This window comes from Clytia hemisphaerica, unplaced genomic scaffold (assembly GCF_902728285.1).
Source record: "Clytia hemisphaerica strain Z4C2 unplaced genomic scaffold, Clytia hemisphaerica genome assembly, whole genome shotgun sequence".
In the NCBI taxonomy this organism is placed as follows: Eukaryota; Metazoa; Cnidaria; class Hydrozoa; order Leptothecata; family Clytiidae; genus Clytia; species Clytia hemisphaerica.
The window spans coordinates 101,496-125,551 of NW_027103737.1; the positions used below are offsets into that span (position 1 = coordinate 101,496).

Sequence of the window (24,056 nt, forward strand, 5' to 3'; positions counted from 1 at the left end):
TCTTTAAAGATATATGATATAGTAATTGGTTATCGAAGTAATCAATTGGTTATTGAAGTTATTGAAAGTAATCAATAACAATCAAAGTATTGAACGGTTATCAAGTCTTCAAAGGGTTGTTAAGAAAATGATCGAATATATACTCACAATTTTTTTTAAATGTTGATACTCGAAATTCGATTGTTAATCGATAAGTGGTCGTTTTTTTACTTCCATCATTTTAAAGATTACTTCCATAATCAAATTTATTGATAATACAGGGTTGCCACGCCTCCTAAAAAATCCTAAATCCTCCTAAATTTTGAAAAGTCTCCTAAAATCTCCTCAAATCTCCTTAGGAAATTGAAATTTCACAAAAGCATTTCACTCTCTATGCTTAAAGGTCTTTAAAAACATTGGAAGTTATGAAAATTTTGTAGAATTTTCTCCTCAAAAATCCTAAAATTCTTTTAAAAAGTGTGAAAATATCTCCTCAAAACTCCTAAATTTTTTCCCCGTAATTTTCAGTTTCTCCTAAAAAAATAGTTGAAAATCACCTAAAATCTACTAATTCCTCCTAAATTTTGATCAAAACAAAATAGTGGCAACCCTGTATTAAGTACTGTCTGGAAAAGACCATCGCGTTTGTCCAAAGGAGCATGGCGTCGTCCACATGACTAAAGGTTCAATCTTAAAATAAGTGTCCTGGAAAATTGGAAGTCTTGCAATTATGTTATGCCTTTGAGATACGCCTTTCTGTCGTATGAAAACATTGAATATTCCTCAGTATTCCTCTACATGAAAAAAGGGCAATCAATCTCAATCTCAAAAGAAGACCACTACTGTAAAACTTCAAATTCAAGCATATGTATAAAGTCAGGCAAAATTCCAAGCACTTTGGTCACTGGCTGTTTTTTGACTTAGAAATTGAGTTTTGGCCTTCGGAGTAACCATTGTGGGTGGTTGATACGCGCTGCACGCGCTAGAATTTTTTCACAACCCACTCTAGGCCCCTTATGAAGGGTTTATTTTCAAGTAATAAGCATTGTATTTGCGAAAATAAAAAGGAATGTATTAAATTGAATTTATTTACAGTCATCATAGAGAGAATACATTCTGATTTTGCTCACTATCTTCATCTTTTTTAAATATTTTGACACAATAAATTTTTTCCAAATATTGGAATCTGAAACTCAATTCAAAATTGAATATTTTAGCCGTATAACGGCCACAAAAAAGTGCTTGGAATTTTTACTGAAAGTGCAGTAAAACTTGTATACCAGAGGTTATAAATTAAGCCTGACACTGCCTGACACTATGGCTACCCTCTCGGTTAGCCTGGGAAAGTTTTGGAAGCTTGTTAGGGTAGATCGTCAAATGGCAAAGTCAAAAAATTCAAAGTGTAGGATTTTTTTGTGAAAATTTAATCTATTGTAAAACATTTTGCGCAAATTTTAACCTCCTAGGTCAAAAATCCAGCATTCCCCAGGGGGTCTTTGATTCGCACTAAAGCGAAAAGTTAGTTAAAATGGCATTTTTTGCCCATTTTAAGACTATAAAAGGCCAGGAAGCTAAAACTTGGTTTTCTTGGGCTACAATCTCAAAAATGATTTCAAATAGTGTCCTGAAATCTTTGGATCTTCGAAGTATTCTGAAAATACTCTGGGAAAATCAAAATGGTTTGGGTGAAAAATTTCCCATAAAGTCTGCCATTATGGTATTGCATTTCCCACTAAAATGCGATATTTAGAGTTAAAGTCTAATTTTCCAGGCTAAAATCTCAAAAATGGTTTCAAATGGTGTCCTGAAATTTTTTGGTGTTGAAAGTATTCTGAAAATACTCTGGGAGAATCAAAATGGTTTGGGTTAGAAATTTGCCAAAGTCTGCCATTATGGAATTGCATTTCCCACTAAAACGCAATATTTAGAGCTAAACTCTAATTTTCTCAGGCTAAAATCTCAAAAGTGGTTTCAAATAGGGTCCTGAAATCTTTTGGTGTTGAAAGTATTCTGGAAATACTCTGGGAAAACCAGAGAAATTAAAGACCCCCTTGGGGAATGCTGGATTTTTTACCTAGGAGGTTAAAAATTGCGCAAAATGTTTTACAATAGATTAAATTTTCACAAAAAAATACTACACAATTTTTTGACATCATGCTAAAAATGGGAGTTGGCGATCTACCCTACGGGTTGCATGGGGCTAGGCAATGTCAACAAAACTTGTAATGAGAAAAAGCGCAAAATGAAAATTGAAAAAGCTAAGGGAGCATATACCATATTCTAATTAGTATATACATCTAAAACGTTTTATCCTGTTCCTATTGCATTTAGTTCTGTGATGCCTAAGTTATCTATCTTTTGGGGCCAAAATATCAAACTTGGGTTTTTTGTTTACAATGTACGTTTTACATTGTAGCCTGGATATCTAGGCGGCGAGCTATTTCAGTCTAGTTTTTTATATTTCATGTTTTGGTTTACCACCTGGTCCTCCTAAAGGAATTTTGCATTCTTAATTCAAAATGTAGTTTGCTTGTATGCACTCACTTCGTTAGGTTTGATTCACATGGCACAGAGAAGTTTTGAAACAAAAATAGGGTAATTTTTCACTTTAAAGTATAGCTGATAGGGGTTTCCAATCACATGAAAACATGAAAAAGAAAAACTGAGACAATTCATTCAAGTTCATTTTTAAAGAAAATATGGTCATTAGTGATGCATGCAGACTTGCTTATGAAATTTATTGGTATCATTTTTGGAAGTTTTAATAAAGGGTTTATATATCTTTTAAGACTGCTTTTTATAAAAAATTCTGTTTTGCTGCCCTAAGTTTTTGAAACATGGGTTCTCTAGGTAGATTAAGCTGTATTTTCAGAACTTTGTATAATGTTTGAGGTAAAATTTTATCTTTAAAAATTTATTATTAAAGCTCGGATACCAAAAAGCTTGGATATCTTACTATACTACAGTGCTGCAAATAAGGAATTTCAAGTTGGCCGGTGATTACTCAATCAGAAAGCACTAATAATAAAACCATCAAACCTCGTATTTTTAGGTAAAATAAAATTTTTTTTCGAGTAATAACTTCTTTATAGTTTTAAAAGAAGTTTTTATTTTATCGGGAAACTTTCTAGAGGTAAACTTCTTCAAATTTTGCGAATTCTTTGTTGTTTGTGGAAGGTTCTTTGCTATAAGAATCTTTAGATCTAAAGTAAAATAGAAGCTGTCTCAAAATTTTGATAGAATATAGTTGAAAAATTGGCATTAGTAAATATGTAAAAATTGACAAAATTTGCCGAGGATTCCCTGAGCAGCGAACATTTCAAATTCGATGTTCTGTGCTTATTCTTGCAAGGTTTTCTTATGTTTTATAAACAAAACTGTCACCACACAATGAACAAATTAAAAATGTAGCGTGATTTTATTCAAATTCTCTTCGACTCAAGTATTTCCATGAGCAAAAGCAAAATTAATGACTTTTTCCCAAAGCAACAAAGCAACAGTTTGCTATCAACGATACAATACAATACAATAGTAGGAGTGGTATCTCCATCTATATTTTTATTACCTCCATGGGTAATGTTATTGAATGCTTTCAATCAGCTAGTAAAGTAAAGTCTGGTAAAGTGCCTAATATTTTAAATTTTTGGTTATTTTATGATTTGGTTATTCATTACTTGTCGAAACGTTTTGGATATAATTCGGTCAAAGTTCAAAACGTTTTTGCTACAATTCTTGAATATGAAGCACTTACTTGTTGCAGGTGGATTTCAGAAGGAGATCATTGGTCGAAGTCCGAAACGTTATTCTTGTAAGGAAATTCCTTTAGATGATTGATTTCTATTTTTGATTTTTCATGAGATTTGAAACATTTTGATTACAATCTGGAAACTATTTTTTTTTTGTATTAAGTTTTCTTGAAGGAAATGTATCTACTTTATTGGTCCACATTACTATACAGTATGCTTTGGCTGACAGGAGATTATTATCCGGGGAATTGCATGGGTATTCGGGAATGTCATATTACAAATCAAATCAAATCCCCTGATTCATAACGACAAAACCTTCAGTTTAGTGAATCTAGTTGGACAGAAATTCTTATAATTCCTCGTGTATTTTTTTTCTTGTACTGGAAAAAGAAGATGTGACTCCCCAAGAAATTTAAAGTACCTGAAAATCAGACCTGTCTTGGTACAGTATTACAAGCAGTCTAGTAGCTGTCAAACTTTTGTTTTAGATTGGCCTTCAGACCTTCTGGAGCATCTGATTCTAATCTGTCTTACTCTTGGCCGCTTGTTTGACCGGTCCTGGCCACTCGTTTGACCAGTCTTGGCCGCTCGTTAGATTTTTCACATTAATAGGATTAATTTTTGTGGGGATATTTTTGACAGATTTCTCAGATTTGGGTGTCATCTGCCAAAATTAGTCACAGTGCAAATTAGAAGGTCTTATCCGCAAATTCTTTTTTCAAAGAAGCACTAATAATGCAAATTTCGCAACCAAGCAACATGCATAGTTTGGCAGGAAGATGGCAAAAAATAGCAAAAAATTATGAAAATATTATCTCACAATAGAGTCATCAGCTAAAGTAAGTCCTGCAAAATATTAAAATTTTGCGGATGAGGTCAACCGCGAAAATTAATCCCATTATAAAGGTAGCAACGGTTACACCTGCTTACACCAAACAAATTGTCATAAAAGGATGCGAACGGTCGATTGAGGCCAGTCTGGGAATGGATGCATCAAAATTGTCGCTAAATTGACTGGACTTGTGGCCTTTTGTTAAAGTTTTACCGGTCATTTACTGGCTAAAGAGGGGTGCAATTTTAGGTACTTGAAGTGCAGAAGCTGTAAATTTTGAAAAATATCTGAAAATTTTCTCAAACTAATTTTTTGTCAAGATCACAGTCAAAAATTGTGTGACATTTTTGGAAAGTCAAAAAATTGCTCTTTTTGGTAAATTTAGAATAAAATCATAAATAATCATTTTTATCTGAAAAAGCTAATTAAAATTCAGAAAACGCGTGTCAAACTAAAAATCAAAAACATTCAAACTGAGCGAGAAATCATTTTCACCAACTTAACGCAACAAGGACAAAAGTTGAAAACCAACAAAACAAAACAGCGACAAACCTTAAAACCAACAACAATAACAAAATAAAAACAAAAAACCAAAAAGTAACAACGCACAAATAAACAATCTTACAATAGACAAACAATCAATATAAATCTACAAATTTAGCGGAGAGAAAACCGGTAAGTGAATTTAAAGAAAGTTGAGTAATAAATGGAAAGAGGATAGATGAAGACCAAAGTCTGGCATCAGGTGTGGCCATGAGTAAGCTTGCCCTGCTACTCTAGAGTCACCCGTCATCTAACGAAAGGTTAGAAAGTGTTGCAATCACAATCTAGAAAAGAAAAGATTTAGAAAGAAAGACACATAATCGAAAAGTTTGAAAAGTTGGCCCAGTTAGGCTTTGAAATTTTACACCCAGGGTTGATGTCTTAACACAGTATTGTCATAAATCTTTCGGAAGATTTTATGGGGTATTTTTGAGGTTACCATCATTTTCATAGGGTAACCTTTGAAACACCACATCTTTTAGTAAAAACTACTTTAACCTCTAAAAACTTGAGAGCATACTCTATACTGACATGGCAACACTTGGTCAAAAAAGGTGCGAAAAATATTGAAGATTTGGTGTGATTTTTGAGGTTACTTTTCGGTGGATTGTAGTAACCTCAAAAACCCATCAAAATTTGAATTTTAAAGATTCCGATTTCTTCTACTTCTAATAATCCATCTTGAGATGTGATTTAGTTTATGCAAAACAAATAAATATTGATCTTTGATTAATAGCCTTATTCGCTTTAACTTAACACAGGATTACAGTGAAAATGGTGCTTTTCTATAGGAGTAACCTTAAATATACAACAATTTTCTTGATGAATTTAGCTTCTATTACCTTTATCAAACCAATTGCCAACGAAATATCCACTTTTTTTGAAGACAATTAGATGATAAAATGGGTTTATGAAAATTGTGAATTGGTAACCTCAATTTAGCCCCAAAAATACAGCTTATAAGAAATCCAAATTAGTTTTTGCTTAGAATGAGGCCTACTTGAGGCATATTTAAATTTTGAGCAATTTTGCTTCAGTAAGTATTGATTTATAAGCTTTAGAATGAGGAACCTCAATTTAACCACATCATATTTCTAAGTATTACTCAGGATTGAAGTAACCTCTTAAATTCGCGTTTCTTCTAAATCCACGAGAAATTTCTATACTTGGGTTCTTCAAAGTTTTGATATGGTAACCTCAAAATTAGGTAGAAATTTCACAAAACCCCCTTTTATTTTTGACTGTGTTCTCAAATTTATGAAAAGCTATGAAAAGCTAATGCTTCAATAGTCACTTCCAAACCGTTCAGCTAAAGATTTTGAGTAGTTTAACTTATGTAGAAAAGCTAAAATTTTATGGGGTGACATACCCATTTTTGTTAAGGCAATAGTTGTCTTTTTCATTTCGGTAGTGGTACCGACTGCTAAACGTAAAGGGATGTGTGAAAACAAACAATCTGACAAATAATCTTTAATTTGTAAGAACTGCGCTCCTTTTTAAAAGGACTGTGAATGACAACAAAGTTGTGTGATTGTATTACATAGGGTGCTGTATCAGAAAAAAGTTCGACTTTTGAAATTGTGTAACGTTACAAGATTTTTGTTTTAAATTGACTATTTTTCTCAGATTGTTAATTTTCAAGGGTTTTCAGAGGTTCACCGTGTGCTTAAGAAAATTATGACCATCTGTTATCAGGTTACGTTTGGCTCGTTTAGGTGAATTGTGTTGGTTAACTCATAATTGATTATTTGGGGGTTGGCCAGTTGCATTAAAAAAACTTCTTTGTCAAGGATATAATAATTGCAGAGGTGACAGATTTAGATTTTGGGTGTTAAGTATTCTAATGTGTACAATTTTATTTTATTTTCATTCATAGTTTATTTTAATAAAAATTGTCCAAACAAACAACAAATCTGGCACCTGTCGCAGTGAAGAGTTCTGCAAGATTTGCACCCTACAGCCAAACCAAAGGGCCCTCCATGGATGTGAAAACTTTTGACGAGAAACGAAACTTAATAGTCAACTATTTACCATCAAATCTGACTCAAGATGAAGTGCAACGTTTATTCAGTCGTATCGGCCCTGTATCAAATTGTAAATTGATTAGAAATTTTGAGTCTGGTCAAAGTTTGGGTTATGCTTTCATTGAATATCCCTCAGAGAATCTAGCTCTTGAAGCAATCAATACTCTAGATGGGACCAAAATGGAAGGTAAAACCTTGAAAGTCAGCTATGCACGTCAGTCTTCACCTGATATTAAAAACTCGAATGTTTATGTAGCTGGACTACCTGATCACATTTCTGAAAATGATCTCTATGCACTTTTTACACCGTTCGGTAAAATCATCACACACAAACTTTTAAAAAACTCTGACAAAACTTCTAAAGGTGTTGGTTTTGTTCGCTACTCTTTGAAATCAGAAGCACAGAATGCCATAGAGTGTATGGGTGGCAAGGTACTAGACAAATGCAAAACACCATTAACAGTAAAATTAGCTATCCCACCAGTATCTAAACAACAAAATTCTCTATTGGCATCAACTTCGCAAATCAATGCAATGGCTGGTATCCCAGGTGTCAGTGCCTTGAGAGGTAGCCTACGTTTTAACCCTTTAGCACCATCAAACCAAGCTATCACACATACAGGTCAAGTGTTGTCTGCTATCTCATCATTGGAGCAACAAACCTTAAGTCCAATTGCTAGCCCTGCGCTCATTCAACTCAAAACAACACAACAAGTCATCCCCAATGCCACAACAGCGTCTCTGACACCTGCTTCTGCTTCACAAGCTTTCACTATTTATATATACGGTTTACAAGTACATCATAATGAGCTACACTTGTATGAGCTGTTCGCACCTTTTGGTGCCATCTTGAATGTTAAACTGATCCGTGATTTAAAGAAAGAAGACAAGCCAAGCAAAGGGTATGGCTTTATCAATTTTCGTAAATACGAAGACGCCCTTGCCGCCATCAACTCCTTAAACAACCAAGTATTAGAAGGCAAAGTTTTGCAAGTTTCTTTCAAGAATGCAGCAACTATGGGTCTTGCAACAGTCCAACAGCAACACCAACAACAAGCTATTTTATCATCAGCTGGTCTACAACCAAGTCTACAACAACAGCAACCACAATTCCAAGCCAGGCCCCACATTCCTCACCACCATCACCACCACCACCATCAACAACAACATCATCATTTAGCAGCAGCAGGTCTTCCACATCACGATTCATCCCCGTTGTTCTCCAATTTCCACCACATGAAATATCCAAATTAAAAGTGTGACACTAATGGTTGTTTCATTACAATAAGAAACACACAAAATACGAGACCATGTTTTTTTGAGATTTCATTCATGATGGTTTCAGGGTAAAGAAGGTATGATACTATACATTGAGGGACTTTTGGAGTAAGGTGTAACTGTTACTAAACTTATACTTTGATTTTTACAAATCGTTACGAAGCAAGGTTTTGCTTTTATAAAGTTATGCTTTAAAAGTTTGAACACACGAGATAATTCATTTATTTACTTTCTTCATATTAACATTATGATATAATTTTCTTGAGTTATTATTTTTTAGATAGTAGATAATTTTTACTTATTGTTACATTTAGGTATTGTAGGCATTGTAACTGGTTCTAAGTTAACTTTTATTATTCTCTTGATTCGTTATATATTTTTCAGGCAATCGACTAAAAATGATGATGAAAAATGAAAATTTGCTTAAATTGATTACTTCGTTTTTCTATGTATTATTGATATTAATTAATTGCACTTCCATGTTAAAGATATGTTTTTGCTCCTCATAAGCGCAGATTCGATAAGAGATTAATGTAATTTGCTGCATTGTTTTGTTTCTGTTCGATAGGTTTGGCCAAACGAATTCATGTAGTAAACAAAAAAAAACTTTTCAGCATCTTCCTCTTTGTGGATTATCAATTTATGATGTTAATTACATTTTTCCTTACTTTTAGTTACTAATTATTATTTGGTCCATTTTATTTCATGCTATTGTTAGTTATTATTAGCTTCTTGTAGTATTGGCGCGTGTGTATTATTTTTTCCTTATTACAAATTTTGTTTATTTCTGAAAAAGAAAATTTTGATTTTACTGACTTTATTCCATTTTGTTTTTTAATTCATATTATTTTTGATATTCGAAGAAGCAACCTCATTCTTTCATTTTTTATCTTCCACATTACAGTGTATGAAATATTTTTAAAGCTATCACTGATTTATTTATGACTTGTGCCCCTCTAATAGTTTGCTTCTACTGGTATATTATCTTCATTATCTTAAATTGTTGGGATTTTATATTTTAGTGCACTTGTATCAAAATTAATTTGATTTTCTTATCCATCCCTACAATGTAGTAGTGTCGCACCAAGATCACTTTATCTTTAATTTGAATTTTCCTTTTTAAATTTTCGTCTTCTAATTATACTCAATTAATTTTTTGATGAAGCTATAATTATTGTATGCTTTATGAGTGTATTATAAAGGGTTGTTTTTTGATAAGGATACTATCCAGACAAGTTACTAAAAGAGTTGGTATGATATGTTTTGCGTTTTGCTATGATATTGACTTTGAACGTTTGATTTATTCATTTTTATTTCATTTTCATTTTAGTGCAATTTACAACAAGAAAATGCATTTGAAGCGAATATTAATCTATACTGGACCAGGTACCGAAAAGACGAACATACTTCACCGTTCGTTGGCTCATGTCCTCGATACAATCAACCCTCATCATAAATTCCATGTCGACCTCATCGAGGAAGCTAGCTCCATATCACCAGCTTTGAAACGAGGCGATACTGAATTATTCATTCTTCCTGGAGGTCGAGATTTACCATATGTCGATCACATAAAGACTGATATTATTCGAAACATCAAAGATTACATCCATACAGGAGGATCTTATCTTGGGATATGCGCTGGTGCTTATTTTTCATGCCAAGAATGTATTTTTGACAAGAATGGCCCGCTAGAAGTAGTCGGTCCGCGTGAAATGGCTCTTTTTTCGGCAGCCGGAGTCGGTCCTGTTTACCCTGGATTTAAGTACAATTCTACTAAAGGTTCAATCATGGCTCCTTTAGAGTTCCATTCAAAATCTAACAACTTAGCCTCTTGTTTTGCGTATTTTAACGGTGGAGGGGCATTCCAGGCTAATATTGAAGACACTGATCCTAACTACGAAATTATATCTTCTTACAAAGACTTGAAAAACAAAGCTGCTATTGTGTATGGGTCAAAGGGCCTTGGGAAGGTCTTGCTGTCTTTTGTTCATCCCGAGATGAGTTATAAATTCCTTGATAAAGATAACTACACAGAATTGCAATGGAATGATATGGTTGCTAAGGATGATGGGCAATTTCAACTTTGGAAATGGATTATTAATAAGCTTGTTTCTTTTGATTAAAGGGACCTTCAATTTACCTCTTAATTGAAAATTGTTTGAATAATACTCCCACATTGAAATCTTCTATTACATTTAGTGTACTATGAAATCATTTTTAAAATATATTTCCTGAAAAAAAAGAAAGATCATTGAGTTTCTCAGGGTACTGTGATCCATGTTATATACTTATAGTTTGAAAAACATCTCAATATCGTTCTATGATACTGCTGTTAGTATTTGTTACCCGCAGTTAGTCTAGCGAGCTAGACGACTAATTCAGACATAGTAGAAATAAAGCAAAAGGTAATGGAGGTAAAACAATTTTAGTTTATACGAACTAAATCCTGTAACAATAATCGTATTATCATATAACACCTATACTACACTGTATTACACGCATTATAGACGACTCCAGTCTAAACTGCAGTCTGATCAATTCTAATTTTTGGTATCGGCTTCTTCTTAGTCTTGGATATTAAACATTTTGACATTCTTTAATTGTTTTTGTTATTCAACAAAATTAGTTCTGCTTTTCAAGTCAACATTTTTAATGAATATCGAATTCTAAATGCTAATTTATTTTTTACATATTTTTATAGATTATTTTTACTTATTTATCTTACATAGAACATTTAAAAACATAACATTTTTCACTTAAAATTCATAACGAATTCAATGAAATGTGAAAAAATTTCAGCCGTTTTGTAGTTTGCTCATTCATCGTTTTCTAATTTGACATTTTTTTGGGAACCCTTTTTTTGCGGCTCTAATCCAAATTTTTTCTAAGATGAGAATATATAAAAAAGCGAAAGCTCGATGTCCACTGAATAATGTGGGTATTTTTAAACTCCGGGCCTTAAAAATGCGTCATCTTTTAAACTTTAGCTTGCTCCTGAAAGCACTTTTTGACGTCACTTAATTCAAGAACCTTGCTTGATTAAAATAGTGCATTATTTTTGCTTAATCAGGCTTTCAGGACTAACTCAGGAAGATTTTATGAGAACATTCCCATTTTATAATCCTCCTTGAACTATATCTTGTCTCTTGTTTTGATACCGTTCTTCTTTGTTTTCATTCTTTGTAATTTTCATTATTTTTCTTTAGATGCTCTAACTAATACAAACCAATAAACAACTAAACAAAATAAACTTTAAATTAATTATCGTTGGTATTGAATTGGTATTGGATTGAATTGGATTGAATGTTTTTGATGGAGTTTGTGCAGTTGTTTGCGATGTGAAACGTTTGACAAATTGACAGTAAGTTTTTCTAGCTTTTATAAATTACGCAATTACTTTTCAATTTTCTTTTTGTGATTTATTTGACCAAACAAGCTCGACGCTCTGTACTTAATGTTTCTTATTCGTGATGTTTTGTGATAAAAGCCATCGAGCTATTTTGGCATTTTCATCATAAGACTAAGAATTTATTCCCTAGACTCTTAAGGTCGTGGAAATCTTCAACATCATGGAGGTTGATACCAGACTGACCATACAGGAGGCGGGGTTAGATTCCATTTGGTGCTATGAATTACTTGGCAAAGTGAATGCACTTTTGACTGGTTTAACCCTTGTTATGGGGAGGGGTAATGGTTCCCACGTTCTAAAAATGTGGGGAGGCCTGGCTCTGTTGTATGGTTGCTATAGTACTTGCCAGACTTGACCATGCGCTGCCCTCCCGAATCGTTTCGAGTATACACCTGCAGCTCTGTGTGTCCTTAGCGCGAGTTGGCAAAGTCAAGTGAGCGCAGTGATTTCCCCATCCTAGGATAGTAAATTCTCTCTTAGATAGGACCTCATCTCGAAAGCAGCCACCGAGGCCAAATGACGAAAAAGCCGTTCCAGAGACCCCCCTCAGCTGGAAATGGCCTAGGCGGTCCGGGGAAATTTCAAAAAGTTTGCTCCTGGAAATACATAGCTGTTCCCTGGAAAAATTTCTGTTCTGTAACAATTTTCCAGCTGGAAATTCACACGTGTTGTTCCAGGCTGATTTAACGGAACTTTTCACAACTGGTAGAGTTTTGGAGCTGTTCCTTTACCCAACCAGCTGGAAATCTGGAGCCATTCCCGGGACGATTTCTAGCTTCTTTTTCTTTTTTTCTGAGCCGTTCCTTGAGTTAGCTGGAAATAGAGAGCCGTTCCCATAAAATTGCTCTGACGTTTGTTACATTTATTTTCCTTTTTCATCTCCAGCTTGAAATAAAAAGCCGTTCCTATAAATTTGTAAATTTGCTCCTGGCAAATCCGTGCAATATGTTCAGTTTTCCAGGCATATTTTTCTTTTCCAGCTGGAAATTTGGAGCCGTCCCGGATAACCCGATTATGTTCATTTTATAAAAAGTTTCTCCTGGCTGGCAAAAGGGAACAAGGGAACGGCTTTTTCGTGTTTTTGTCTCGGTGGCTGCTTCTGTCATCTGTTCATTGGAAGGAATATCTCTCTTTCTTGGCTCCGTTTCAACCCTTATTGTGCTATATTATATTTCGTTGCTATCTTGCTTTACCTTCTAAGCCAGGGTTTACCTCTGTGAAAAGGTTACATCGTGCTACATGCCAATGCAATCAAATGAATGTCTTATTATGACCACGAACTCTTATGGAAAGTGCCTGAAGACAATTGAAAACATAGAGTAACATTATACAACAATATTATTCGTATGCCATAATAATATAAAATTACTAAATATACAAACCATATTCCAGCCACCAACCGAAAATCACTGCGCAAGGAAAAATAAAAGCTGTCAGTTAACAATTCGTTTTTTAATAGTACACAAATAGGATAAACAAAGTTATACTAAATTTACTTTCAAATCATGGGATTTTGTATTATCTAAAAACATTTCTACTTGCACATATCAAATAGGGTTTAAAGGTCATGTACAGCGCTTTGGCGTCAGACATATTTCGATAGTACCAGTCTGCTATTACACCTTGCACATTTGAAATGTCTATTATGATCTAGAGAACCTGATCATCGAACATTACCCTTGTCAGGATTATTGATTTGTTTTATTTGGTCGAACCCTTTCAGGAAGTGCACACATTTGATTTATGTCATATATTTGAAGGAGGATCGGAATACCTTGAAATGATGCTAGATTTTATTTGATTTATATATTTTTCCAGAAACACTATCATTTCAATTCAATACCCGCCGCCTAATATCCATAAATCCAATATAACATTAGATGCCATTTGGTTAGGGTAATGCTTCAGTCATTCATATTCTGTTATAACCCTTAAAAGAAGAAATTTCAGAAATTTTGTACGAATTCGCCAATTTTTGTACAAAGAGGTAAATTTAAGAGTATTTTAAAATTGGCGAGAATTAATTTTCCCTTGTGTGTATGTATTTTATCTGAAAAAAAGGATGAATAAGGGTGTTTTATTGGCTAAACCTGGATTCAAATGGAATTAAATCGGCGAATATCGCTAATTTCGCCAAAATGACCTCCCTCAAAAGTTAGACGGCTATGCTCAAGTATGATTATGGAGCCCCCCCTAGCGGTTTTAGTGATGGCTTGATTGGCGTTCTTTCAAGCTCGTGATTTCGCAACTTCAGATTTTGTGAAGTGCGTGATTGCGTGATCGGAGGAACCATTGTGATCAACGTGATCGTGATAGAAATGAAATTTAACTCGTGATAGCGTGATTTGGAATTTCAATCACCATTCAGGGTGACTTGGGGGGGGGCTCATTATGTAATCACTTAGTCACATTATTACACGCTTTTTTTATAAGAATAGTGTACTTTGGATATTCTTAAGGTATTCTTACTTTTTTAGACTTTACTTTTTTACAAACATTAGAAATGATCAATTTGAGAGTTTTGGACTTTTGAGTGAACATTTGAGTAAAATTTCATTTCTTCCTCAAAGCTTCAATTCATCTCTAACAGAGGAAGCAGTTTTTTCTGTTGACCAAATACAAAATGACTGTATTCCTATCAAATTCTGTGAAATTCACCCTAGAGGGTATTCTTAGGGTATTCTTACGATTTGGCTAATTTTCACCCTGATATTCTTATAAAAAAGGCGTGTATTTTCCCGTCGAAAGAGGACACCAAAGGGGTTACACTGTCTGATAATGTTGGAAAAGTGTACTTTAGGCGTCTCAATGATTGTGAAAAACAAAACAAAACAAATATAATGATTTTGTAATTGATTCCCAGTATTAAACCAAGGGACAACCGACTTTACTTTACTTTGCAAGTCAAATAAAATGAAAAAAAATCGTTATAAGAACACTGTTGTAAAATGAAATCTTCTGCTAAGGTCTTATTTTAAACTTAAAAGTTGTCTTCATGTCGAGGACGCTGGTCATATTGTCTTCCTGCGCGTTCACTCCGTGTTACTGATTGCAACTTAGAATCTTTCTGGAGATACATCAGATTTTTTACAAGTCTGAGACTCAAAAACAGGCGGTAGTACTACAGAAAAGCTGTTTCTAAGTAATATTAATGAACTTTGTTTCCCTTAAGCGGACTTCTTCCCAATAAGGTGATAGGGCTATATGGGACGGATAGTTAAATCGTCCCTTGCTTATATTTCTTGTACTTCAGACCTTAAATATATGACGAAAACAATGTTAAAGAGTAAGCTTTTAATGCTTATAGCCAAGGGAAGAAAATTTAATGACATGTTTGCTAAAGGATCATTGACCTTTCTGTATCACAATCATGAATGGCTTTGAAATTCTTTCACTACAAGAAAATTGACCCTACTACGTTAACTTTGAATGAAGCTTAAATATCAATGGTGTGTAGCCGAGATGTGATGACGAAATGATATAATGCGCCATTATGTATTTGTCATTATATCCTTCCCTTTTCTGTCGGCACTTCAAATTTCCGTTTAAAATTATTGAAATTTGAAAAAGGTATAGGTGAGAAAATTGTATGTTCATTTTCTAAGTGACTTCGTCAATCCAGTAATTCTACTAACTGGTGAGTGTTTTTAATACTTAATCATACAGTAATACATGTGCTATGTTGTTTTGATGAATAAAAAACAGATGACAAAACAACAACAATTTATCGTCAAACCTCTTTGTGGTCTTATTTCGTTCGTTCGTTCGTTCGTTCGTTCGTTCGTTCGTTCGTTCGTTCGTTCGTTCGTTCGTTCGTTCGTTCGTTCGTTCGTTCGTTCGTTCGTTCGTTCGTTCGTTCGTTCGTTCGTTCGTTCGTTCGTTCGTTCGTTCGTTCGTTCGTTCGTTCGTTCGTTCGTTCGTTCGTTCGTTCGTTCGTTCGTTCGTTCGTTCGTTCGTTCGTTCGTTCGTTCGTTCGTTCGTTCGTTCGTTCGTTCGTTCGTTCGTTCGTTCGTTCGTTCGTTCGTTCGTTCGTTCGTTCGTTCGTTCGTTCGTTCGTTTCGTTCGTTCGTTCGTTCGTTCGTTCGTTCGTTCGTTCGTTCGTTCGTTCGTTCGTTCGTTCGTTCGTTCGTTCGTTCGTTCGTTCGTTCGTTCGTTCGTTCGTTCGTTCGTTCGTTCGTTCGTTCGTTCGTTCGTTCGTTCGTTCGTTCGTTCGTTCGTTCGAAAAAGTATAGGCGCTCCGCCTTTCCTGGCATTCATGGAGACTCAAGTGTCAACATGTTCATATGAAAAATAAACTATAGTAATCTCTTGTCACATTACCCGCTGGTCTAAACGTCAAAATGGTTTCGTACTTCGAAACAACAATCTAGTGATGCTTTTAGCCATTTCAGATTGCGAGGAAGAGATGAGAACTTTTACAGGTAGTTGCAAATTTCAATCATCACTTTTAATCCATAAATATACCCCCAGCGGTTTGCGTGAATGCGTGAATGGGCTTTTCACTTGCGTGAATGCGTGAAAAAAAAATCCGTGAATGTATGAATTTGAAAACTTTGCGTGAACAAAAATTACGTGAATTGCGAAAGAACATTGCGTGAATGCGTGAATTTGGGTAAAAAATTTGCGTAAATTGAAGGTCCGCTGGGGGGGGAGGGGGGCTCAATATATATTGGAACATTTTTTCTTCTTCTTCGGGTTGACTTTATATCATGTTTTTATATACTGTTTTAATGGTAATGATAGACTCTCGATAATTCGATAAATTTGAGTACCCGGTACCCTCGTAAAATACTCTCTATGAGTCAAATCTCTGTAATTCGAACGATATTAGTCTTCGCTTCATTATTGCTTTTTTTAAATGGCCTTAAAAGTGTTAAATGATTAAAGATTATAACTAGCCATTTTCTGTTGACCATTTCACCACAATTTTGTCACAACCATAGGGTTGAACCCCCCATTTAAGAATTGACAGAATTAGAACTGTTGTTCTTGAAAAAGGGAACCGTGCGGTACTTACAAAAACAAGGGCACTTTTATTTATAACGTTAAATGAACGCGAGAACAGTGTCAGCGGAATGTTTCGTTATGTATATTAACTTTATTGGGCTCTCAGAAAAAAATTGAATATAGGGGGTGGAGGATATAACATTTTTTGGAAATTTATCCGCCCCTGGACATTATGAATTTTGACTCCCGGACAACGGATCTCAACCCCAGGACAAGCATCGGTTGGACATTCAAAATCACCCCTAATCAAAACAAGTTTTCCCCTAAAACAAGGGAAATTTTGCAGATTTTTCACTACCCCCCGGACAAAATATCCAATATATACCCTACCCCATATAAGTACAAAAATTTTCTGGAAGAGCCCATTCATCGTGTTCATCGTGATTTCGTTTTCTTTATTTTTCTTGACTCTCAGAAGAAATCACGAACATAGCCTACACTACAAATTAAAATGGCGCGTAAAAACTTTATTAGAATGTTCTGTCGAAAGCGTGCGCTTTTTCGGGATATCAATCACTCAAGCTTATTATATCACACTTATCATATAAAAAACATTTGTCAATTTCAAAGCATAATGATAAATTTCCCACCGCGAGCGCCCAAAAAAATCAATAACAAAGAAAATAAAAATCTGTGTAAGAGACCTTGCAAAAATCTGCTCTCCACCATTTGCGTTAAAAGCTTTCTGCAGCGAGTGCTCACAAAGTTGAAATTATTTTGAACCCTGCGAAGAAGTGTAATAACAACAAACAATGCGTCGCACTCTCTCCACCGTTACCGTAAGAAATTCTGACTTCATTTATTTTAGACCTCATTGACGATCACAAAACATAAGAAAGGGGTTATTTTGCATCCATTACAAAAGCAAAAAAGATATCAAATAACACTGAACGTACATAAGTGTACTTGACAAAATCTCGTGGTGGCCTTACTTTATTTCATTTCACTTATTCTACACACACGCATAGACAGAGAGGTCGCTGCTAGCTATCAAACATAACAAGACTTCTGACCGAAAATAAACTTTGGAGATTAAGTTTTCTCGTACATTGCTGCTGCATTGGATTTGTCATTTCCTTACACGCACAAAGGAGTTTTGTACTCCACATTTTCATTTAGAATTTTTATCGTATTGGAATTTTGATAATCAATTTTATAGTATCATATCATACATTGGCGGCAATGTATTTCACAAGCAAAAGGATCATGCAATTTTTGGTTGTCTTTTACATTGTGACTTTACTGATCAGTTTCGCAACAGAGACAGACGCTAAACCTAGATGTGGTGGCAGGCGGACGCGTTGGAGAGTCAGAAAATGCCGCACGGTCAAGGTAAGATTATATTTTATTCATCTTTTCTACGTCATTTTGTCAAATTTCATTGTTTTTATTGATTAGATTAGCATGCTTTCGGGACTATTCAGTTTAGATATTGTTTAAGTTTAAATTACAAGAATCAACGAATAACCGGCACTTTTTGGGTAAGTCCACGATGAAAAGCTTTTGTTGGGAGATTATTATCACCGTGAGTTATTGAAAGATTGTATGTAGCTTTTCACCCAAGGTCACAGTGACTTTGAATATTGTATATTCTAGATATTTGCTGTAGTAGATGCTTGATTTCTGCCGATTTCCTCTCGCGGCTCTCACCTCCAAAGTTGAAGCCGGATGAATGGACCATATGAGAAAATCGGAAAGCTTAAAAACTTTGTAGAGTTTAGAAAAAAGTTTATATTGCCGCCAAATCGTACTAAAATGTCTCCAATTAAACGGTCATCTTTATTTAAGAATTATTAAAAGACGGACATTTCCAAAAATTTAACACTTTTTTTCACCCACTGATGGTATCCACTATTTGGGACTAATTTGGATACCTTATCATTAGTATGAAGGTGATGTATACGGGATTTGTGTTGGTCCTGCTTTCTCGTTTGTTTTCCTAAGCCCGAATTTGTCATCAAGCTTATCGTTATTGAGTGCATTAATCTTAACTTTGGATTTATTCTAATAATTTAATCTCATTAAAGCTTATGATTTGATCTGATTTATCCTTTTCAACAATATCTAGTTTAGATAGTTGCACGGGCTGTTATGAATGCATCAAGTTTTTTGAGGTTTTTTGAGTCTTGAGGTTTTGAATTTGTTATGTTTTTGGATTAACAAATTGTTACTAAATATCAAAGCGGATTTCCCTATCGCCTGAAGTGTTCAGCCTTTGAAACAAGAGAAGGCTGCATTTTTTGCAAATTTTTACCATTCCAGCAAGAACGTCATTTGATTTTTTTAATGCAAAATTTTAAAGGAACCTTATTGTTTCAGAAAATCCAAGTTCCAAGAGCATTCAAAAGAATTAAACCTACACTGTTTTTTTTCGGTTACAGACTTCTCCGTAAATTTTATAATTGTGCCGTTCGAATTTATAATAAGTGCGATAAAACTCTATCAAATTGTGCAACAATGAAAAGTTAACAGATCTAGATAAATTTTCCTTCTCCCTTTTATAAAAAGCTCCCGAAATTTAGCATCTAAATCTAAAGAGACTTCAGCAATGTCCATAGTTTTTACACCTCTGACCTCGATAACTTGAACGGTTATTCTTGTCCGTTGAGGTATTCTGTAGGTAACCACACTTAAAATGGGGACATTTTAAATTGCTATCTCGATCTCGTAAATAAGTAGCGCTTGCCAGTTGAAAGCACAAACGTCATTTTAACGTTCATCTAACGACGGTAGATGAACATCGAAGCAGCGTTGCGTGCTAGCTAACTTCTGCACATACTGTTTTGCACAATCTAAAAAAGCAAGCGTCCAGCCTATGTTTTCTTTGTGGTCTCTTAATAGACTCAAGTTGTAAATTTTATTAACCACTAGTCTAGTTTAATAAGGATTACCCCTAACAACCTATCAAATACAGGAGACAATATAAGGGTCTTTTGCTTACAGATAAACACATCATTTGCAATTATCAAAATCTTCTTCGAAAGTACGATTAAACCGTTAAGTTTAGCGACTTAGTTTTAAATAATCCTATTACAAGATACAAAATTACAAGCTAAAAGGCGTCGACTTGTCTGACTCAATGCTTATGATCATAGATTTAGGTATATACAGATATACATACAAAAGGTTCTTTATCCGGACTATGTTTTTGCTCAATGGAACTGGGTCTCTTTTCGAGCGGTATCTTTTTATTTCTGAAGTACAAGCGCTTATCCCAAGTGGGTATCTCAGCTTTTCACCGTAAGACTACATTTGTTTGCGTGTAGGGACCAAAGGGCCATCGTAAAGCCACCTTCCAAAATGTTTTATTCTGAGTTCTTATAAACTGTGATAGGTGGGCAAAACATTTCTAAAATTATCTTTGATTGTCCAAAGTAAAATTAACCTTTTATGTTTTTTAAAGCATGGAGAGAATGGCGTAGAGTTGGTAGTACTAGTTAGAATTAATATTAAAACTCTTTGTCCGTGTGAAAAATCAATTCAGCCACTTCTAACGTTACCCCTACCCTGTTAAACTCAAATCCAGCCTCCTCGCGCTTTAAGGGTGTATATAACAGTGGTAGATGGGCATTATATGTAGTCAAAACATGTGATTACTCGAAAAAGTTGACGTGATTTCATTCCCACGTTTCTTGTTTTACAACTTACAGTTAATAACTTTATTAGTGTTGATAAATTCTAACCAACCAGAAATGAAGGTCATGTAACAAACGCATAAAGATTTCGAGTAAAAGCGTGATTTGGCTTCAGTCCTTAAATTTGCAACCTGTGTATTGCATTGATTTTCTTATAATCATTTTGATGTCTTTACTTCCTGGTAAACTCTAACTCAGTTTCCAGCCTCGTTTTAAGAGTTGATTTTTTTAGAATAAAAAACACTCCTAATATTCATATAATAGCGTGACAAAGGCGCCGTGAGTCACGTTGCAATATTTTTCTTTGATTTTTGTTTATCTTGTTTTTGAAACGTTTAACCTAAGCTCTTCAAAATTGTCAAAACCTGTGGTCTGAGGCCCTTAAAGAAACGCAATGTCTAAAATTGAAGTAATTTTAAACAAAACCCCTTTGGAAATCTTCTGGCAAAGCTAAAAATCAGAAGGTATATTTTTTCCTTGACCTAAAAATGAAAATCATCGGGAAATTTTTTTAATTTCATTTCCCTGTTACTTTGGGTTTTCGATTTACTAATAATACACCCTTTTTTGATTTCACTTTCTAGAAAATCTTTGGAACCCTTTTCAAAAGCAACCTCTCAGAAAATGGGAGGGCATATATAAGATAGTTATGGCATCTTAATATGTGTTTCTCAGGTTCTAAATTAGGCCTAGAGTACCATAAACAATTTTTCTGCCTTAATTGTATTACACGTTTTTTTTTAATAAGGAACCTTAACTTTGCTCTGAGCCTGGAGTTCCTTATTTTTACAGAGAATTTCAGTCTCAAAGTTCCTTATCGAGTTCCTTACTACATAGGAAATTTTGAACTTTTTGCCCCTTGAAAGATCAAAATTTGGTCAAATTAGTCCCAATAAGGTACATTATTTTCAAATCCACTTATTCTCAGCCTGAGCAGTTCCTTAACAACTCCTTATTTTTTGAACCATTTTCAGCCTCGAGTTCCTTATAAACGTGTTCCTTATATAAAAAAAAACGTGTAGTTCTTTTTATGTCCTCTCTGTAGTGCTGTAGTACTTTGTAGAGTGTTGTAACTCGTTTATTGGGTGGTACCATCATAGTTCAAGGCTTAATAAAAATGCTACAAAGTTCATTGTAAAAAACTGATTGGGCTGAAGGAAAAATTTTGCCATTTGAAAGATTTAAAATTTTAAATCATTCGATTTTGGTTTATTATGGAAATCTTAATACATTTTTTTTACATTGATGTGAATTTTACTATAAAAAGTACAGAAATCGGTCAAAATTCTCTTTAAAAGTTTTAACTGACACTATTCTTGTGAAGGAGGGCACGATTTGTCGGGAAAAAAAGGTGTACGAATTTGTCGTTTCACTTATAATTTGTATGGCGACAAGCATCATCGACAAAGTCCTGTGTTCACGCACTAACTAACATTGAAGCTGTCAAAAAATTTTTAAGGTGTAGACACGAAAATTGCTTGAAAACAATGGAAAAGAAAAAGTAAAGAAAAAAAATTTTAACTTGTTGTAGATCAAGTGTTTTATATACCGATGATTTTTAACGACATTGTCACCTTTCGGTGTTTCTATGAAACCTTAGATTGTATTGTCTTCTCTTTTGGACCTGTGTTTTATGAACTCTAATTGCCGTACATGTTCAAATAAAAACGTTTACTCGGATTTGGCTGTTCTTAATAAGCCCTTCCCTTCCAACTGTCTGAGCGCGCGCGAAAAGAAAAGAAGGAAAATCGGGGGATGTCTTTAACGGCCACTTGGCAAAATTCGAATATAGACTATAGTCAATTGCTGACACGCGTCTTTTTAGCGTTAACCTGTCATGTTTACGGATTGTTCATTCAGCGCCTGAGTTGGCAAGGTCATTCTGTACATTCCATACTGTAGCGTCTAAGGTCAAAGTACCGCGCCTTCAAATATTTGATCTATGATGAAGTAATGATGCGATTTTATTACCTAATGTCTTGTACTTTGTTTGTATGTCAATAAAACGTTCTGGATCGAATGTCCGGGTCTTTCATCTATGACCTATATTGTTTTTGATTTCTTTTTCCAAAAATTTAACGAATTTTCTATAATCAAAAAGTTTTTCGGATTTGTTTATTATAATGCGATCCCGAAATGTTCTGACAGGGCGTATCAGAATTTATCATGTTTTTGATAGTTTTGTCGAGATCAAACTTTTTCCAAAAGATTTTCTGTTCCGCATTGCTCAGATGTTTTTGATAGCTTCTATATAATCTTCCGTTTTGCCGATCCGAAATTTTCGCCGCTCCGAAGGTGCTAACATTTGACATTCATTATACCATGAACATATAAACGACTGGACATCTATCTTTTATTGTCTCTTTGAAGCGAGCTTCGTTGCCGCCTGTATATCAAATCTGTTATAAAAAATCCGACAATATTCCGTCACAATTTTATTTCTTTGAATTACTTATCTAAAAGTATGACACTCATTAAAAATTATTAGACACTTTTAAGTCAAAATTTTCCAATAGTCTAGTACCCTTAAAAAGACTTCCGGTTTCTCCTACCCTACCTACAAGTGGCTAGAGAAAGTGTACATTGACTAATTTATCTTTAGACTAGCGCACACAGAATTGCTCTTATCCGAATACGTGAACAATCCTGTGTTGCTTGCAATTTTCCCAACTTTTGTTTTTGTTTTTGTGGTTAAAATGCAGCGACCTTCAAGTACTGCAAAGCTTCCTGCACATGCGTTGTAGATAAAAAATCTATTCATACTATCGAGTGCAATAATTGAGACCCTCAGGAAATTTTGAAGAGTCTAAAGTGAATCATATCGTGGTTTCTTGAGGAGCTTGGCACTGGTTCCAGCATTAAAGAATCCACGCGAATCTTTTGGTTAACAGGTTGATTTAATAAGAATATTCAAAATTTTTGAAGCCTTCGGATTTTCTTAACTTTTTGAGTTTTAAGCCTGAAAATGTTCTTAACATGTTCTTTTTTTCACCATTCTGTGACCATTTTTGTCCATTTTCCTAAGAAATCGAGTGTTTTCAAGCTCGTAAATCCTTAACATGTTCTTAACTTGTTCTTAATATTTTGGCCAATAAAGCATTATGTTCTTATATAGTTTTTTTTATAAAAAGACGTATACTTCATAAATACTTCAGAAACCAAATCTAAGCATCCATCATGCCAGAGCATATCTAACCTTAGGCTATGTATCACATATTTGATACGTGCCTCATTCCTTTCACAAACGCTTCAGGCATGTTTTGGCACAGATTAGCAAATTTGTTTATTTTTGCGATCATTTTTTATAAGAGCTTCCGCATGTTTTGAATAATTAGAATTTTATTCACAACAAAACTTTTAAGGCGGATTTAACACTGAGCTGAGGTTTGAAGCATCTTTATGACGCCGCTTCAATGACTTTTCTACATAGCCTTTTTTTGACGCTGTTTGGTTGTAAGGTCATCTCTTTAACCTTGATGAATACAACGAGCTGTTGATTTTTGTTGATTTAGGCATTTCAAAAGTCTTAATTTTCGTCTTCGTCAAATTTTTTCATTGCGATTCTTAAATTTTGAGACTCAAGGATAGTTAGCTTGTCAGAAA

The 24,056-nt window shown here is 34.4% G+C and overlaps 2 protein-coding genes across 3 annotated transcripts; both read left to right on the plus strand.

Annotated features, from left to right (window-relative positions):
* The first annotated feature begins 6,948 nt into the window (after positions 1 to 6,948).
* On the plus strand, positions 6,949 to 11,169 carry LOC136805128 (ELAV-like protein 1-B). Of its 2 annotated transcripts, XR_010846343.1 has the most exons (2): positions 6,949 to 8,479; positions 9,733 to 11,169. XR_010846343.1 is itself a non-coding variant. In XM_067061685.1 (1 exon), the coding sequence occupies exon 1, from the start codon at positions 7,080 to 7,082 to the stop codon at positions 8,376 to 8,378; it is 1,299 nt and encodes a 432-aa protein (XP_066917786.1). In that variant the 5' UTR covers positions 6,949 to 7,079; the 3' UTR covers positions 8,379 to 8,610. The 2 variants fall into 2 exon arrangements, 1 of the variants encoding a protein (XP_066917786.1); XM_067061685.1 differs by lacking the exon at positions 9,733 to 11,169 and having other exon boundaries at positions 6,949 to 8,610.
* On the plus strand, positions 9,752 to 10,525 carry LOC136805149 (uncharacterized). The gene has a single exon (XM_067061711.1). The coding sequence runs from the start codon at positions 9,752 to 9,754 to the stop codon at positions 10,523 to 10,525; it is 774 nt and encodes a 257-aa protein (XP_066917812.1).
* Positions 11,170 to 24,056: the final 12,887 nt, after the last annotated feature.